We start from the raw sequence: 20212 nt of genomic DNA on the forward strand, positions 1-20212 counted from the left end.
TAGCTGAACAAGAAACATCATTTCCCATGGCCAAAGGGCACTGACTTAGACTTCCTATATAGAATCACAGTTCCTCAGTAATACAAGGAACTGGAGCAAATCATTTGACTAATATTCTTAAGGAAGGAAATAAAACACTTATCAGATTGAAGAGCTGGGAGAAGGAATGTCAATGAAATTTCATAATGAAATTCCTGAACAATATCTGATTCACACCACGAACATAATATTAGAAGACTCCAAAGTGGATGATTATTAAATCAAATTGTTTATTTAGAATTTATCCCCTCTTTGCATAATTATTACAAATATTTAACACACTGAAAAGTAGTTCTTCACTACAGATCCTTGTCTGGCTTGACTTTGGTCTAGCCAATAGCTCATCGCTGCTACTCCAGCATTAAGAGATTGTACTGATGTACATTTCAAAGTGACCACAAATGACACAGGCATTATTTTGTAAACATGACTGGCACTAACCTGAACGTGCTGCTGGATAAGAAAGGAGTTGCACACACTAAACGTGAGAAATATCACGGATTGAACTTTTAAAAATATCAACTCTCAAAAACAAATGCTCCTTGTGGTAATTTTATAAATACACGTGTAAGAGTTTAACAAAAAATAAAATTGGTTTGGATATCTACCATTTCTGCTTCTCTGAATCTTCTAACATTAATTATCAATTCATGGTTCCAGTCTCCAGGGCTCTTATTATGTCCATTAAAGCACACTTCAAATTTTCCACATTCATAGCAAGGTCACATTTTCAAGCTATACAAGTTGTTCAGAAGTACTCAAGAGAGTCAAACACCCACCTCATTCAACACAAGCAAAGCTCCAGGTGCACGCTAATTTTTTGAAAATGTAAAGAAACTCCAATTTGGCCCTGACAGAATCAGTACTGATACAGACGTTCCTGTTCAATGCAAGTCTGATTACTAGCAAGCGTTTAAAAACACATCTGTCCCAACCGATTGCATAGAACAGGAAAATCTTCATATTTATACACTTGACAAAAATCAGAAAGAAAAAAGTGGAGATATGAATCCAGAAGCTACTATTTGCAACTTTGATGAATAAATGCTTATTACATATTCAACAGGTTAAAATCTACATTAAAGTAGGTCGTTCTTCAGTGAACAACATTCATTTCAAACATTCATCACGAATCTACACACAGTAGTTTCTAAGTTATGCCTTTGGACATGCAAAACAACGTCACTCAACAGTCACTAATCTCTTGCAAAGTTTTGCAGCTGGGTGCTTTCAGTAGGATCCCCAAAGCTGCAGATTTATCAGAGGTGACTGCAGCGTTTAATGAACAATGGCAACAACAATTCTTTCTCCAGTCCACACCAACATGGAGATGTTATATCATTTGTGCAGGTGGGACAGACCCAGAAACAGTTTGGTTAGAAAGGAAGAAAAGCCTTAACCACAGTGATATTCCAGAAAGGCCATCAACTGAAAAGGTCACGGCGAACATGAACACTCTCATTAAGGCCCTGCTCAATTAGCTTCACATCCTCCAAATCTTCCTTCAGGACACTGATCAAATGAGTCAGACCTTCCTGCTGCAACTTCAGGTGCTAGGAAGAGGAAGAGAAAGAGAAAGCAGAGATTAGCAGAGATTCAGGGAGATACTGTAAGCACAATTAGTTTTGAAAATCAGTGGCCATTTTTTTTTTAAAAACAACAATTAATAGGATGATAGAAAGCAAATTAAAAATGTGAAAGTTTCTCATAATGGTGTCAAACTGTCTGGTCAAGAGTGTTGCTTTTTATCTAAAATTAAACTTTATAATTAATGCAGTTTTTTTAAAAAAAAGGGTGTTAAGCCTAAGATTCTTTACGGTCAAAATTTAACCTGCACAATAAACATTAAAATTCAATTTTCAGTACAGTTTTCACTCTGGGGAGCTTATTCTAGCTCTCTGGGGAAAAAAATGTACCTGCTTGATTTCGCCCAAGAGATCGCCATCGACACTGTATCTCTCTTCTGATCGGACAGCTCCAACATGATTCTGCATTCTTATCTGAGACATCAGTTCGTTCAAACGGCCCTGCACATAAACATCATTACTGCAACATGCTGTCTTGTTCACTTACATTTCTTAGCAACCTTTCCAATCCAGTTACACTTGCTCAATACAAACTGTTTTGTTCTATGTCATAATGAATTCAGAGAACTAGATGTCTGTACCTTAAACTGGGTAGGTGCATTTAGCTCACTTTGGATAGTATCTAGCTGCACACGAAGCTGTTCTTCTTCTGCTTGTATTGCATAACCTGCTTTCCTCTGGATCTCTTGCTTTATTAGCACCTAAAGAAAAAACAGCACGAACTTGACAACTGACCACCTACAAGTTACGTGCACAGATTGTGGGTGGGGGAAAGTGGCCGAGGAGAATGCTCACAGTACTCCAAGTTTACAGAAAGCATTTAGGTCACCACTATCTTTGAGATACACACTTATAACTATAGGAAAGCGAGAGCAATAACGTTTTATTGTCCAGCCACCCCATTGACATCAGGAGATCTCCCCCCCGACATTCTTGCCAATATTTTTTCTTTCAAACATTAAAACAAACGCCATAAAGTACCTGGTGATGAAGACCTTGTTGCTTGCTGAGTGCAAATTGACTACTGAATTCCCTATATTACAAGAGAGACTGTAACTCAAGAAGTTCTTCACTGGATGTAAAAATCATAGAATGATTACACAGCACAGGAGGCGACCATTCAGCCTATCATTTCTGTACTAGATCTTTGCAGAAAATTTTGTTGGGAAATCCTGGTATCATGAAAGGCATTATATTAATTCAGGTTCTCTTTATTTTTCTTTTGTCCAGTTCTCCCTTAAAACATGCTGCCTGCCTCAAGTTTTCTGAACTTCAAAGACTGGCTGTATAAACCTCTACTGACAATCCACTTATTAATAATTTTAACCTGATAAATCGCACAGCAAAAGGTCATCTATTTATTTTATCAAAACACTCAATTACTTTAAACATGTTTAATAAATCTTTGGTTTCAGTTAAAATAGCCCCATCTCGTTTTACAATTTGTAAATATTAAAGTGCAATTCAGGTCTCCTTCCAATTGGAAAGATGTTGTGAAACTTGAAAAGGGTTCAGAAAAAAGATTTTCAAGGATGTTGCCAGGGCTGGAGGATTTGAGCTACAGGGATAGGCCGAATAGGCTGGGGCGGTTTTCCCTGGAGTGTCAGAGGCTGAGGGGTGATCTTAGAGGTTTACAAAATCATGAGGGGCATGGATAGGATAAATAGACAAAGTCTTTTCCCTGGGGTCAGGGAACTAGAGGGCACAGGTTTAGGGTGTGAGGGGAAAGATATAAAGAGACTCAAAGGACATCGTTTTCACGCAGAGGGTGGTATGTTTATAGAATGAGCTGCCAGAGGAAGTGGTGGAGGCTGGTACAGTTGCAACATTTAAAAAGCATCTGGATGGGTATATGAATAGGAAGGGTTTGGAGGGATATGGGCCGGGTGCTGGAAGGTGGGACTATAATGGGTTGGGATATCAGGTCTGTTTCTGTGCTGTACATCTCTGACTCTAAATGCTTTAAACACGAGTAAAACATCCCAATGGTTTTGCAATGGCACTCATTTCTAATTCTTCACTGCTGAATCCAATCTGGTCGATTTTAATTTCTCTTCTGTAAAACTGCAGACAGTGCATTAATTGTGACTTAAGCATTGAATTACATAAATTCACTACCCTCTTTGCTCTGTAGTTTATGCTATACATAAAATCCAAAATGTTATTTGCATTTTGTTAATGATTTTATCTACTATTCTAACACTAATTAATTACATCAAATTCACATTTCTCACTGTTTATCTGCAAACTTTGCTCTAAAAGGTATAGAGCATTATATTTCTTGATATTAAATTTATCTGAGTATGCCCTGGAGTCTTTCGTATTGCATTAGCAACCTTGGGGCATTAGCACAGCATTTGACTTCATATCCCTTGATCAAATCCAAACCATTATTATACAGTTTAGATGTGAATTAACCTTAATATTTCACACTTCATCAATGCGAGCAATACTGATAAATCTCATTACTGCTTTCTATCCATCAACAAACTTTTGACCTTTTGTAAAGAGAAGGATCTTTGTTATAGAAGAAAAACTTTGCAAAATTCAATTCTAAATACAATATGCCAAATAAATGATCATGGCATCATTTCAACAAAAATCTAAAGTCTGTTTTTGAATAAAATAAATGGACGTTCAATTACAAGGTAGGTAATCAAACTATTCTCAATGTTTCAAGTGTTTTTACAATATTCTTGTACTAACCTATTGTGGTAGAGAGTTGTTTCTGATCAATTACAAAGATCAGAATCATTTGTCACAAAAGCAGAAACAGTTGGAAGCACACAAGTCACTCAGTATCTTCAGGTTCTGATGAAATATTATAGTCCTGAGCTATCACAACCATCTTTTCTCTTCAACACAGCTGATTGCCTTGCAGCCTTAGATATTTTGATATAATCTCAAGATACTTAATCTCATACCAATCTTCTGCTTGCATTTACAACTACACTTCACATTTCCAGCAAATTGCCATTCTTGACTGCACTACTGCATTGCTCAAGAGTTGAGATGCTGGTCTGTGGAGAATTTATGCCCAGACAATAAATTGAGATCTCTCACACCCCAGGCCCAAAAGGTAAACCAGAGAAGAAAGCAGAGACGTGATTTCAAAGTCTCACAGAAGCTCAATAGTATAGGGCTCTCCAGGCTTGGAAAGTAACAATACAGGACTTAATCCAGTTACAAGATATTTGACAGACTTGGCAAAGTGAACATGAAATGAAAGATCCTACAACTTGGGGCAGCTGGGCAAGATTAGATTGAGAAGTGAGAGAGTTATAGGCAGGTATGGAGAGGAATATATTTTACTGCTGTTGATCACAAAATTTGTAACAGGCCACCAAGTTTTAAAAAAAAAGCTACGATATTAGAACATTACAGCGCAGTACAGGCCCTTCGGCCCTTGATGTTGCACCACCCGGTCATACTAATCTGAAGTCCATCCCACCTACACTATTCCATGTATGTCAATATGCCTGTCCAATGACGACTTAAATGCACTTAAACTTGGAGAATCTACTACCGTTGCAGGCAAAGCATTCCATACCCTTACTACTCGGAGTAAAGAAACTACCTCTGACATCTGTCTTATACCTAACTCCCCTCACTTTAAAGTTGTCTTCTCGTGTTTGCCGTCCCCATATTTGGAAAAAGGCTCTCCCTGTCCACCCTATCTAACCCTCTGATTAGATAAATTTAGAAGGTAAAATGCTGTGATGTGAAGACAATAGGGTTAGCATTCTGGGGGGTCAGAAAGATCAAATGAGTAAATGGGATTTCTTCAAACAAATATCTCTTGTGAAAGAAAATGAGGAGGATTCTTCAAAAAGGTTTGTGGAGTGCAGACTGCCTAGTTAGTACAATCAGAAAAGTTTGGATAGAGGGAATACTTACACTCCAAGATTAAGCACACAAGGCAGAAAATGCAAAATTGATTACATAGTGGTTTGAATAAGTGGGCATTTGGGCTGGAATATGACAAAACATTCTGTTCTGCAACACCTGATCAAGCAAATTCCTTACTGACATCTGTATGTAAAAATCCAAATTTGCAAAAAAAACATTTTAAAAAAGTTTTAAATTTGCACATAAAAATTGCAAATATATGCAATAAATTACTTGCAAGACTTTATGAGCTTGGTCCATCAGTTTTCGCTTGTACTGGGCTATCTTCGCTACAGTCGTAGCCTGGTTCTTCTGCAGCTCATTTACATCCTCAGATATAATCTGTATGTGGGGGTGGAGAAGGTACACCAATGATAAGCTATTAAAGTTTACAAGATGTACAAGAGAAAGACGTCTCACATTTATGAAACTCTATCTTTAATTGTTTTATTTGAATAATTGCACAAATGGAAATCAAAATATTATAGGAAAGGGTTAGTCTGTTTGCTGCTCAAACTGTGTGTGAAGAATGAAAAATCCTGCTCCTTGAATACTGCCTGACCTACTGTGCTTTTCCAGCACCACACTCTGGACTCTGATCTCCAGTATTTACAGTTCTCACTATCTCACTGTGAAAAATGTACGTGTGCTTCCAGTTTCTTTTTACATAAGCAGATGGAGATGCTAAAGAGTTCGGAGAGCATCTCTCATTTTGCAAATAAATAGGGGCAACATGGTGGCTCAGTGGTTAGCACTGCTGCCTCAGCACCAGGGACCTGGGTTCGATCCCAGCCTCGGGCAACTTTCTTCCCATGCCTGCGTGGGTTTCCTCTGGGTGCTCCAGTTTCCTCCCACAATCTAAAGATGTGCAGATTAGGTGAATCGCCCATGCTAACTTGCCTATATCGTTAGGTGCATTAGTAAGAGGGAAATGGGTCTGGGTGGGTTGCTCTTCGCAGAGTCGGTGTGGACTTATTGGGCCTAAGGGCCTGTTTCCATACTGTAAGGAATCTAATCTAAATTACCCATAGGGTTCAGGGATGTGTGGGCTAGGTGCATTAGTCAGGGTAAATGAAGAGTAATAGGGTAGGAAAATGGGTCTGGGTGGGTTACCCTTCAGGAGGGTCAATGTGGACTTGTTGGGCCAAATGGTCTATTTCCATACTATAGGGATTCTATGATTCTATGAAAAGACAGCAATCAAAAAAAAACATGAGGATGACACTATTTTCTAACCTTTCTCTCTCTAAAGAAAATAAACAAAACAGTTGCTTGTGTAAAGAACTTAGAATGAGTTGACCTACAGGCCTTTTTCAAACACTTCCTACAGTGAGTACCACAGCAAAGTTCTTATTGATACAGTCAGATTAATAATTATTAGAAATGTGCTCAAAGATGCTGCACTTTTTTTTGAATGACTCCATAGGAACTCAACAAACAAAATACAATCAGTACAAGATTCACATTGGAATAAAAAAAAATGATACCTCAGGTTTGTGTGGGTCTGATTGGATAAGGAAACATGCTTTGTGTGGCCAGGAATAAGAATGCCAAGTAATTTGCTCCCAGACGTGGCAGTCGACAGCCAACTGTTGGAAGCTGCACAACAGCAGCCCAGCATTAATGTTCCTGATGGTTGCCTTGTGCTCCTGGTAAGTAGTCAGCAAGACTCTGCTTGGGAAATCCATATAATGGCAGAGGATCAACTCAGCATCTGACTATGGCATGCTGCACTGCAAGTTCAACTCAGTGTCCAGGACTTCTATCAACATAGCTTGTTAATAGGTATTGTCAGCTCTTGTGCTTGACTGTATAGCATTTCTCTCCATCTTACTTTGGAGCCCTGATTCCTTTGGCCCATCTAGACAGAACTATGACAAGTTATTTTTTAATTTAAAAAATGTTTCTGGAGGATATTAAAATCAGGTTTTTGTTGAAATCTCAAATCATGCCTTAGAGGGTAGATGATCAACCTACTCTCAGTACCCACATCACACTGAGCTAGCTGTAGAAAACATAACAGCAACCAAAACACTATTGCCTAATTTACTTTAATTTGCTGGCAGGCAACTGAGATCAGCCAGGAGCAGATTTAAACATCATTCTCAAATGCTGAAATGCCACCTGCTGGCGTCTCAATGTGTTACACCTCTCCAATGTCAGATCCATACAAAGAACAATCAACTTAAAAATCTGCAAAAAGAAATTAGAGATTATTTGAATGTCTTACACTTGTTTCTAAACGTATTCATGGTGACAATTTTCACAACGTAGCGATGCATAATTTCTGCATCACGTACTGAAGAAAGCTTTGAAACAAAAATTAATAGATTTACTTACAGTGTGGAAACAGGCCCTTTGGCCCAAAAAGTCCACACCGACCCTCCGAAGAGCAACCCACCCAAACCCATTCTTCACCTAACACTACAGGCAATTTAACATGGCCAATTCACCTGACCTGCACATTTTTGGACTGTGGGAGGAAACCCACGCAGACACAGGAAGAGTGTGCAAACTCCACACAGACCGAGGCAGATTCTTAAGAGTTTCTGACCAAAATCACTTTCCAAAACAATGGTCCACAAAAGGACACAATATGTCCAAGTAGTTTGCAGCAGTGAAGTGACAACTGCTGAACTTTGCTTAAAGCTTTGACAAAATGTGCTACTTTTTAAACATAACTCAGGTTCTGTGTTACTAAGTGACTAATTGCTGCAGAACCTGCAGAGTGCATAATCATACCAGGTCAGAATTAACAACAGGGAAAAATAATGTTAAGTAAACAGAACTGATAGTGGCCTAAAAATGACTTTTGAAGCTAAAATCCCAACTCACATCCAATCTGCTTTGATGCTGTTTTGTCATCTGTTCCTGGAACTTAAGCCTCCTCAGCAATTCCTTAAAACCAACCATGGGCACTGGTATAAGCCTTAGGGGAGAGAGTAAGGGACAGAACAGTTAATAATCAAGTTGCATGTATATAATGAATGAAAATGCTGTTAAGGATCTTGTTATCACCACCCCCATTCGGTTGTAGTTTAAACGATCTGGAGATAGAGGATACCAGCTTTTTAGGAAAACGTGCAAACCTCTTAAAAGATACTTCTATATAAAGCAAGAGAGAAAGTTTGCTTCATTGCAAATAAAAGGTTAATTGTAATGGAGTATAATAAAGCTCAAAACATTAAAAAAATTGGAAACGAGTCCACACAGGATTTCACGTCTTGCTTGATTTTGCTGATGAAGGAGCGTCGCTCCGAAAGCGAGTGGGCTTCCAATTAAACCTGTTGGACTATAACCTGGTGTTGTGTGATTTTTAACTTTGATTTTAGGTCAGATGGTTTTGGTGGGGTCAAGGGTCACTTGGACTACACAGTGCTGAACAAAAAAAAGACTGCTGTGTGAGGCTGACAACTAGTCCACACCAAAGCAACACTTAGCTGAATAAGTTATTTTGCTCATTTACTAAGATTAAAATGCATGCATAGTAGCTTACAAAACCATCTTGTTTTATAATCATGCAAATTAGGGATGGGGCCATTCAGCCACATGAGCCTGCTCCCACATTTTGCAAGATCATGGCTGATCTGTTTAGTTTATGTTGTCCATGTTCCCTCCTACAGCTGATGACCTTGAATCCCCTTGCCTAACTTTAGTTTCACCTTGAAAATACTTAATGGCCTCCCTCTGTCACTGAGGCGCAGAGCTCGAAAAATTGACAACCCTCAGAAATGGAATCTCCTTCTCTCTGTCCTGAAATGAGTCTGGGTGGGTTACTCTTTGGAGAGTCGGTGTGGACTTATTGGGCCTAAGGGCCTGTTTCCATACTGTAAGGAATCAATCTAAATTACCCATAGGGTTCAGGGATGTGTGGGTGACACCTCATTTTAATTCCAGACTCTCCCACAAGGCAAGAAATCCTTTCCATACTTAGTGTCAAGACCATTCAGGATCCTGTCACTGTCACTTTTCTAAACTATCAAAACAAGCCCAGTCTTTCTAACCTTTCTTCATTAAGCAAGCCACTCATTCCAAGTACTAACCTAGTAAACTTCTGCTGAACTGCATTTATGACCTTCCTCATGCAAGAAAGACCATAACTGCACAGCATTTGAGACATGCTCTCACCAGTTTTTTTGTATAAATGAAGCACACTATTTTAACTGATGTTAAATTCCTCTAAAGATGAAGGATAACATCTCATTCGCTCTTTTAATTACTCGAAGTACTTGTATACTAATGTTTTGTGGCCCATGCACTAGAATTCCTAAATTCCTCTGCAGTCATTCTCCATTTACTCCATAAGACTTATTTTATTCTGATTGCCAAAAAGTGAACACCTTCACACTTATCCACGTTTTCCTCCCTCTACCTGTAGTGTAAAATTGTGAAATGGGGAAAGCATTGAGTGGTCCTTCTAAAAGATGTTTTTTTTCCTGTGCTTAGAGATTCAGAAAGGATGTCTGTGGTTTTGCGTGTGCACAGAGCCCCTGAATTGAAACATTGGTATCAAAAGGGCTGTGGGGTTAGCAATCCAGACAGCAGTTTTGTTTTGCTATCAGGACAAAGTTCAAATTTAACCAAACAATTTAAATCAGGCCCTTAGCCACCTATTAAATTTAAACCTGATGGTTTTGACAATCTAGGATCAATCTGATTGTAAAAATATTGACAGGTCATCATCAAGGGTATAAAAGAAGAGGGTATCTGAAAATCGGGGTGAGAGCACCTGCCATCTGTTAGAGTTAACAACCACCAGCTCTAAGGGAAAATCACTAGCTCTCTGAAAGTAGATCAGCGAAGGAGGCACAGAACATTCCGGAAGACGTATCTTGGCTTTAATTTCGAGGATGAAAAGTGTGGTGCTGGAAAAGCACTGCCAGTCAGCCAGCATCCGAGGAGCAGGGGAATCTGTACACCTGCAAACCCACTGATACCCTTTTCAAATATCACTAAGCACAAAAAACCCAATCTTTTAAAAGGGACCACACAATGCTTTCCTCATTGTACAATTTTACAAACGTTGCAACATACCACATTTGTATTCACTCACTCACTCTACCTATTTTTACGGGTCTACATCTTCCTTTGTCTTCAGCATACTTTCCAACTTATCTTGGTGTCATCAGTGAATTTATAGCTGCACTGCCACTGCTCCCCTTATCCAAGTTATACTTTTATGCTCAATTCCTTTTATGATAGCCTATAGCATCCCACTGGTCTTCTTGATTACATGCTATACCTGCAAACTAACCTTTTATGACCCATGTCATGACAACAGATAACTTGGAGACAAACTTTTAACGATGTGTATTTTTTTTAAAAAATGGATATGCAGCCATGAGGATTTAAATAAAGTGGTTGTCAATGGACAGCGTCAGGGTCTGGAACATCCCCCTCCCACTCTGCCGAGGACACGGAGGTCCTGGGCCTCCTTCACCGCCGCTCCCTCACCACCAGACGCCTGGAGGAAGAACGCCTCATCTTCCGCCTCGGAACACTTCAACCCCAGGGCATCAATGTGGACTTCAACACTTTCCTCATTTCCCCTTCCCCCACCTCATCCTAGTTTCAAACTTCCAGCTCAGCACTGTCCCCATGACTTGTCCAGACTTGTCCGACCTGCCCATCTCCTTTTCCACCTATCCACTCCACCCTCTCCTCTCTGACCTATCACCTTCATCCCCTCCCCCACTCACCCATTGTACTCTATGCTACTCTCTCCCCACCCCCACCCTCCTCTAGCTTATCTCTCCACGCTTCAGGCTCACTGCCTTTATTCCTGATGAAGGGCTTTTGCCCGAAATGTCGATTTCGCTGCTCGTTGGATGCTGCCTGAACTGCTGTGCTCTTCCAGCACCACTAATACAGATGACTAGGTGTCAAACAAACTTTAAAAGGACGGATGTTAAGTGGAGTGGGGGAGGTAGTAATGCACTCCAAATTGAACTGCAATTGTCTGGGAGCTCTCTCAGACTTTGAATACGATGGGAGAAAAGACTAGGTAAGAAATATTGCATGTTACCCCCTTTTAAGATGCACAATAACAGGAGTTAAAATTCACTTCATTCTTGGTCTGTGCGCGCTAGTGGCAAGTGTGCTAATGAGCTGAGTACAAGCATGAGTTTATGCACTGTCGCGTGCTGTGAAGGTCAGTTGAAGAATCACTCACTGATCACTGGCATTGCCGGTGAAGGCAACTCTCACTAACTGCTGGAAACCAGCCACTGCCAAAATGAAACAGGACAAGAGTATCTTAATTAATCTGCTGCACTAAGAATCTCAAAATCAACTGTGAAACTGCAATATTCCACTATCTACTCTTAATGAACAACTCATCAAAACCAAAATGCATATTTTAACTCTTTTTTTTTTGGATTCACTTCTGTTTTCCGGTCTGTATGAATGTACCATGTTTATTATTGCGACTTGTGTTTATTAACGACTAAACTCACTTTTCTTACCTCCGGAAAGCTTAATTAAATTGGCTCCTTTTGAAAATAAATTCATTTGGTCTAGGAGAATATCTTCCACAAGGGAGGGGATTTTTGTAAATTAACCTTGTTGTATAAAACTGAGGGGTCTGTGACTGAACAAAAACGTGGAGCCAATTCATCCCTCCCTACCAGAGCGTGGAAATTTGAAGTATCCTGTCCGGAACCATTATAAATTGGGAACCTTCCCTGGAATCTGGTAAGACATTTATGAACTAGAAAGCCCAGACCCATTTGACAGTGGAGTTCTGAGCTGCATTCTCCACTTAAGTAACCTTTTTAAAAATTCTTCTTACCAGGATGATCAACTGCACATTTCCCAACATTATATGCCTTCTGTCAGATTTACGCCCACTCACTCAACCTATCAATACATGTCTGCAAGTTCCTTCTTCAAAGTTTTTGTGCCCATCTTTGTGTCAGCTGAGAATTTAACTATTATGCCTTAGCTTTCCTCATTTAAGTCATTGATGTAAACAGCAGGAAGTAGAGGCCCAACACCACACACATCACATTATACCAGACAAGATCCATTTCTGTAGATGGTTTCTGCCTACCAGCCAATTATCTATTCCTGTTAATAGGTCATGCCCTACACCAAGAGTTTTATGCTCTGCAACAACCTTCAGCACCTTATCAAATGCCTCCTGAAAATTCACAAACATAATTTTTGTCGCATAATATCAAGCTGAATATTCCTGATTATAGAGTTTTGCGAAGCATTTAGCTGTCACCTCTGATCAATTCTAAACATCTTCCCCTACACAGACATCAAACTAATTGGGTTATAACTGTTTTCTGCCTTCCTTCCTCCCTTCTTGAATGGGGGCGGTTATATTTGTTACAGTCCAGTCTGTTGGAACCATTCCTAAATCTCGAAAATTGCAGCTTATCACAAAAGAATCTACTGGTCACTTCTTTTTAAGACCCTAAACCGAAGTTCCATCGGATCAGAAGCACTGTTGGCTACAGCTCCAGCTGTTTGCTTAGGACTATTGCCCTTGTGATTGTAATTGGACTTCTTCCTCCCTTCCAGCTATTACTGGAATGTTTTGTTTATCCTCTATAGCAGAGGTAGAGCTCTGGAAGGGAGGGATGAATTGGCTCCACGGTTTTGTTTATTCTCTACAGCATTTAATCGCGTGATCATCAATTATTCCCATTCTCACTCTCTAGAGAATCAATACTCACCTTCTATTCTTTTCCTTTCTAATCTGTAGAAACTCCTCGATCCACTTTTACATGTCTAGATTGTTTCCTCTCTATTCTCACCATTTGGTCACACTTTGTATTCTGACTAATTTTGGCCATTCTTTATACTCTGACTAATCATCTGATCTGCAACTCATTTTTGTACAGTTGAATACTTTTCAAAAACCTCCTCAGTAACCAAAGATGGTGAATCCTTCCTTTAGAATAGAAGAAACATAGTTATTCAAAGTATTTGCAGATATCCCTTTAAATACATCCGTTCCAAACTGGGTATAAAATTCAATCATATTATAGCCACTGTTACCCAAGGATGCCTTAATTCTGGTCATTCATTAATCCGGTCACTCTGCAACGATCAGCCTAATGCATCTGGTTTTCTGGTCAGTTCCAGAATGCATTGCTTTAAGAAACTCTCAAAAGCCACCAATGCAAGTCCAGGCTAGTACTGGCAATCTGTTTTTTCCTCAGTTTGTATGTAAAGTCATCCACGATCACTGCTGTCTCTTTATCACAAGCACCCAATATTTCTTGTACAATTTGTCCTTCATTGTGGTTGCTTTTAGGGGCCTGTAGACAACTTCCTCTAGTAATCCCCTCCCTACTTTTTCTCATCTCCTCTCAACAGATCCTATCTCCCAAATGAAGGTCCATTCTGACCACTGCACCCATTAATTAACCCTCCAACTTTACCTAGCTCCCTATTCTTCCTGAACATGATAAGCTGCTCAATATTCACAACCTATCATGCAGCCATATCTCCATGGTTATCAGATCATACTTGCTCATTTCAATATGGCCTATCAATTTGTTTACAATTTATGAATGCAACTCAAATAGAGATTTTAGTGTGCATTTCTTTGTAACATCTTGTCTTGATTGTTGATGTATACTTAGGGTTTCCCTCTCTGTCCCTTCCCATCATTCTCTAACCCTCCTTTCCAATTTTACTATTCTATTTTATCTTTGATGTACCACAAATTCATCTTTCTCCATTTGATCCCTTGCTCCTGATATTTAGTTTAAACAGCTCGCCAGATTTGAGAGAGAGAATGCACCTGCATTGATGATTCTTTACAGGTAGATTCAGTCCCAAACAGGAATTATGGTGCACTTATAGGAGAACAAATATTTGATCAAACACCAGTTGTTAAGAAATGACTCAGACACTTAAAAAGAAAAAAAAATCTGTTATCATTTTCCAAGTGCAAATGCTTTTAAAGATGTACAACTTGTATATTATGAACCTATCCACAGCAAGATGATGCCATTAAACATGCAATCTAGCCATCCTTGTGTCAGTCTCTCCTGACAAGATCCTTCTAATATAGGTCAGATTTTGGTGAGGAGGATGGGATTGATGTAGAGTTATTTGCTTCAGATAGCAGTAGAAACTGTGATTAAACAATATGGCTGCCAGGGAGTAAGCTGCTAGCATATCAAAGGATGTAGCGGGATTATGTGAAGCCTGAGCTTCAAACTGTCTCCTCAGTGTAGGAGATGCCTGTTGGTCCTCATGCCCATCTGATTCAACAACTGACCATACTCTGTTTAGATTAGATTCCCTACAGTATGTAAACAGGCCAAACAAGTCCACACCAACACTCCAAAGGGTAACCCACTCAGATCCATTCCCCTACTCTATATTTACCCCAGACTAATGCATCTAACTCTATGGGCAATTTATCATGGCCAATTCACCTGAGCTGCACATCTTTGGATTGTGGGAGGAAACCAGAGCACCCGGAGGAAACCCATGCAGACACGGGGAGAATGTGCAAACACACAGTCGTCCGAGGCAGGAATCAAACCCAGGCCACTGGCACTGTGAGGCAGCAGTGCTGACCACTGAGCCACCATGCCGCCCTCAAATAATTCACACCGACTCCCCCTTAGCAGGTCCCGCATATAGAAAAATCCCAAGGAGTATTTTAAAATAAATTAAAACTTCACCCTCCAGCTATATTTTTTTTTTAAAAACAGCATTAAATGAAGTTAGAGGGAAAACATTTTTTGAAACAGCTTGAAAACTGAAAAGAAAAAGGCTACATGCAGTAATAAATTACACTGAGCCAAAGTTTATCTTGGAGTAGAAGTACTTTATATAGTGATTGAATGAAAGGCGAGAGAGCAAGTTAGTTCAAATACATTGGTGACAGAATAGTGGTGATGAGCTGCCCAAGGCAAATCCTCTGCTCAATTCTTCATGCCTCCTAATGCTGAGCTTTGGTCTTCAGTTGTGTGGCAATAGGCGCTCATTAAATGTAACAAAAGGAAGATAATATACGAGATGGGTTTCCCTTCGCCATCCTCACGAGCGAATAAGGAAACATGCCCTCTTCCTGAAGGACCCTCTGCCTGCAAGTAGCCACTGTCCCTCAAGAACCTAGCTCTTGAAACATCACCATCAAATGATTGCTGAATCTAACATTGGGTCATGCTGCTAAGTGTGGCCCTCTTAATGGAGCCCCGACAATTTGCAAAAGGACAAAACCAACCTTCCTGAGTTATCAAACAATGTTACTTCAAGGGGTATGTCAGAGGGAAGAACATTCATTCCCCCCAGTAGAAAACAGAACAGAAATAAGCTAATTCTGCTTGTAATATTGGTATTTGAAACACTGGAAAACTGAACTCTAACTACAAACGTTACCTAGTTATTCAACCCAAACGTCCAACTGTGCAATTCATGAGGTAACCTTGGGAGCTCCGTCACTGTGCGGAGACTGACTTGAAATTTCATTATAAAAAAGCTCACTTATAATGGATCAAATAGCTGTTTATTTTCATATTTTGGCTATTTTAGAACCAACACAAAGATATAGAGTCATACAGTACAGAAACAAACCCTTCAGTCCAAATCAGTCCATGCCAAACATAATCCATAATTAAACAGGCCCATCCTGTCTGCTCTTGGCCCATAGCCCTCCAAACCTTTCCTATTCATGCACTTATCAAAGTGTCTTTTAAATGTCATAACTGTGCCCGCATCCACCACTTTCTCAGGAATTGTGAATCATTGCACATGCGAACCAACCTCTGTCCAAAAAGTTTGCCCCTCATGCCTTTTTAAAAATCTCTCTCTCTTTACTTTAAAAATATGCGCCATAGTCTTAAAATCCCCCATACTAAGGAAAAAACACCTACCATTAACCTCTAGCTATACCCTTCATAATTTTATAAACCTCCATAAAAATCACCTCTCAACCTACTACGTTCCAGTGAAAAGAAGTCCCAGCCTTTCTTTATAACTTAAACCTTTCAGAACTGGCAATATCTTGGTAAATCTCTTCTGAACCCTCTCCAGGTTAATAATATCCTTCCTACAACAGGACAACCAGAACTGGACACAGTCTTCCAGAAGAGGTCTCACCAATGTCCTGTACAACCTCAACAGGACTTCCCAATCCCTGTACTCAAGGGACTGAGCAATGAAGGCAAGCGTGCTAAATGCCTTTTTGATCATTCTGTCTATGTGTTGCAAACTTCAAAACAATTATGTACCCGAATCCCTAGGTCCCTCTGTTCTACTCTTTGTTGTATCAAAATGTAATGCCTCGCGTTTATCCAAATTGAACTCCATCCGCCATTTTTCAGTCCATTGACTCATTTGGTCAAGATCCAGAGTGAAAGAAAATCACTGTCTCTAACCACACTCACTGTGTTAACTGTCCAATGTTACTGTCTACTGTTTGGTACTGAAAGTATACTGCAAAGACATTAACGTATCGCTGCTTAATCCATTCTTCATTCAAGCCCTACCTGCCCCATTAGATATCTCCATTGCAAAAACAAAATGGAGAGGAATTTCAGAACTGTACTTTCAATGTTTGCACTGAACATATGAAACTTTACGCTATCATATAAACCTATGCACAAAAGAATTATGTAAACAAAAGCAAAACCATTGTACTTTTTAACACAGTTTCCACTAGTCATGCAATATGAATGGTGAAAGGAGGAGATAGAGAAACCTACTTTTCAGGATCAGGATTGTCAACTTTAGCCTGCTCCCAAATTATTGGATCAACACCTGCAATGGAAAATGGTACCAATAACTGTAACATTCACTGAGAATTTCTTTATGATTGACATTTTGTCAGAACAGATAACTTTTTTCCTGGAAACACATTATTGTGAATCACTTCAGATAGTTTCATTTAAAATCAACATTCCACATGCTTTGCAATTGCAGAGTGTGATTTTCTGATGTATAATTGAATTAAATACACGTTAGGGCAACAGAGTGGCTTAGTGGCACTGCTGCCTCATTGCGCAGGACCAAGGTTTGATTCCAGCCTCAGGTGACTGTCTGTTTGCATAGTCTCCCAATGTCTGCTAAGGGTTTCCGCCAGGTGCTCCAGTTTCCTCCCAAAATCCAAAAGATATGCGGGTTAGGAGGATTGGCTATGGGAAAATGCCTATTTTGTCCAGGAACGTGCAAGCTGGGTGGATTAGAAATGGAGGGTTACAGGGATAGGGTGGAGTGGACTCAAAATCAGCCAATGGGCCTGATTCCACAGTATAGGGATTCTATGATTCTACATAAAAATAGAAGTTCAGAAAAAAAAAATCACATTTTATAACTTGGAAATAAAACCCAGCAGGAAAGATCAAAGAATTCGCATGCACCTACATTCTTTGGTAACTCTGAATTTTCGAAGTTAAAATTAGCTGTGGGTGGTGATCATGCTGCTCCCACATGGTCTAAGAAGATGCTTTCTTTTCCTGCCCAATCCACTCCAGGACTTGGGCATAAACAAATCAAAGCTGACACTCCACTGCTGCACTGAGGGAGCTGCTGCCTTTCTGGTGTACATTAAACCAAGGATCTGTCTGTCTGTTTGGGTGGATGTTAACAATCCCATGGCAGTACTTCTTATAAGGGCAAGAGAGTTAAACTTAATAACCTGGACAATATCTATCCCTTGATTAGCATCAAAAAAGATAGACTACCTGGTCATGATCAGAATGCTGTTACAGGACGTTGCTGCAAAGAAATTGTCTGCTGTTTCCTACGACAGCATTAACATTTCAAATATACGTCACTGGCTGTAAGCATGGTGGTCAGATAAAACACCAGATAAATGCCAGTCTTTATTAAAGTTCACCATGAGATTGAATTTGATAGAGTTGGCCCTTTGTGGCAAGGTGGGAATGAGTCTTAGACTTGACAGGTTTATCCTGTACATTGTGGTTCGAATCCAATTTTCACATGCAGAAGCTGTTCAGCCGCATTATCTAAGACAGACAAAATACTGCAGAGACTGGAAATCTGAAACCAACAAACAAACAAACAGAGAATGATGGAGAACCTGAGCAGTTCTGGCAGCATCTGAGAAACAGAAAAAGCGTTAATGTTTGGAGTCCAATATGACTCTTCTTCAGAACTGATGATGCTGTTGCCAGACCGGAGTTTCTGGAGAATTCTGTATTTGAGCCACATTATCTGTTCATTTCTATAAACAGGAAGGGTAACTGCTTTATATTACACTACATACCAGCAGGAGGATTCTGTAAAAGTTGCTTCATCTGAGCTGGAGAAAGTTCTGTCCTGGGCAGTGTGACAATCACTCCTAACTGCATCAGATGACTCTTTACGGTAGCTTGCTCCAGTGAGCTGTAGAGGTTCGTCACTGAAACTCTTCTGGAATTCCCGTTTGGAAAACGTTCAACGACATAGATCACCATTTCTGTTCTGAAAATAAAAAACATCTTTATAACCAAGATGCAATCTAGAGACAGAAGTAAAGCTCCAAATTCAAATCACAACTCAGCAGTTCGCACAAACTGATTGTTAAGAAAATCTTTATTTAAAAGGGGCAGCACTGCAGCTCAGTGGTTAGCACTGCTGCCTCACAGCACCAGGGACCCAGGCTCCAAATCCAGACTCGGGCGACTGTGTGGAATTTGCACATTCTCCCCATTCTCCTTACAAAAGGTCTGATGGTCATTAGTCACTAATGGAAGGAAACCTGCATCCTTACCTGGTCTGTCCTACATAGGACTCCAGGTCTATAACAATGCAGTTGACTCAGTCGTCCTTTGAATAGGCACAGCAAGCCACTCAGTTACTTCAAACTGCTAAACGGTCTCTAAGGAATTAAACTGACAGACCACCAGGCGTCAAAAACAATAACGACATACTCAGCACTGTTGAGCCTGCAAAGTTCTCCCGATGAACATTCAAAGACAAGTGCTAATGTTGGAAGAGCTGACACAAAGTAGTCAAGAAACAGCCCATTGATTGTAAGGTACAATTGCATGAGCATAATTATGTCCCAGACAACACTATCATCATCACCATCTCGAGGGGTAACATCCTGTCCCAACAGCACAACAGGTCCAGCAGGGGTAATAGCATAGTGGCATCCAGTGAGTTTTCCGACCTGTGAAGTCTCATGTTATTGGGTCAAACAAAGGTAAGAAAATCTCCTGCTAATTAGCACATTAGAGACTTGGCTGAAAGAGGGACAGCTGAATGCCCCAGGATTTAGATGTTTCAGGTGATAGAAAGGGAGATCGAAGGAGTGGGGGAAATTGTGATACTGGTAAAGGAAAATTTCACAGCTGCGCTAAGGGAGGATACGTCAGAGGACTCACTCAGTGAGGCAATCTGGGTAGAACACAGGAGTAGGAAAGGTGAAACCACAGTGCTGGGGGTATACTACAGGCCTCCCCAACAGCCAGCAGAGATAGAGGAGACAACATGTGGACAGACTTTGGAAAGATGTCGTGGGGGGTAATTTTAACTTCTTCTATATTGACTGGGACTCACGAAGTGCTAGGGGCTTGGATAGGGCAAAATTTGCAAGGACCATTCAGGAGTGGGGCTCTTGATTCAGTATGTTACAGACCAGCCAGGGAAAGGGTTATATGGACCTGGTTTTGGGAAACGATCCCGCCCAGGCAAATGAAATTTCAGTGGGAGAGCATTTCGGGAGTAGTGACCATAATACTGGTGAGTTTTAAGATACTCATGGATAGGGATAACAG

General features: G+C 40.1%; 1 protein-coding gene across 7 annotated transcripts in view; it reads right to left on the reverse strand.

Moving 5' to 3' along the window:
- Positions 1-249: 249 nt before the first annotated feature.
- The window catches only part of nup54 (nucleoporin 54), a 72940-nt gene continuing 52977 nt past the window's right edge, over positions 250-20212 (reverse strand). For all 7 annotated transcript variants that reach the window (XM_072549629.1, XM_072549592.1, XM_072549635.1 and 4 more), the window contains 7 exons: positions 18718-18914; positions 17195-17249; positions 8349-8442; positions 5748-5855; positions 2207-2326; positions 1956-2066; positions 250-1592 (listed from right to left, as the gene is read on the reverse strand). In XM_072549629.1, the coding sequence (XP_072405730.1) occupies positions 1464-1592; positions 1956-2066; positions 2207-2326; positions 5748-5855; positions 8349-8442; positions 17195-17249; positions 18718-18914 (814 nt within the window). In that variant the 3' untranslated portion in view covers positions 250-1463. The remainder of the gene's footprint in view (positions 1593-1955; positions 2067-2206; positions 2327-5747; positions 5856-8348; positions 8443-17194; positions 17250-18717; positions 18915-20212) is intronic.

The sequence above is a fragment of the Chiloscyllium punctatum genome, chromosome 1 (assembly GCF_047496795.1).
Source record: "Chiloscyllium punctatum isolate Juve2018m chromosome 1, sChiPun1.3, whole genome shotgun sequence".
NCBI classification, from domain to species: Eukaryota; Metazoa; Chordata; class Chondrichthyes; order Orectolobiformes; family Hemiscylliidae; genus Chiloscyllium; species Chiloscyllium punctatum.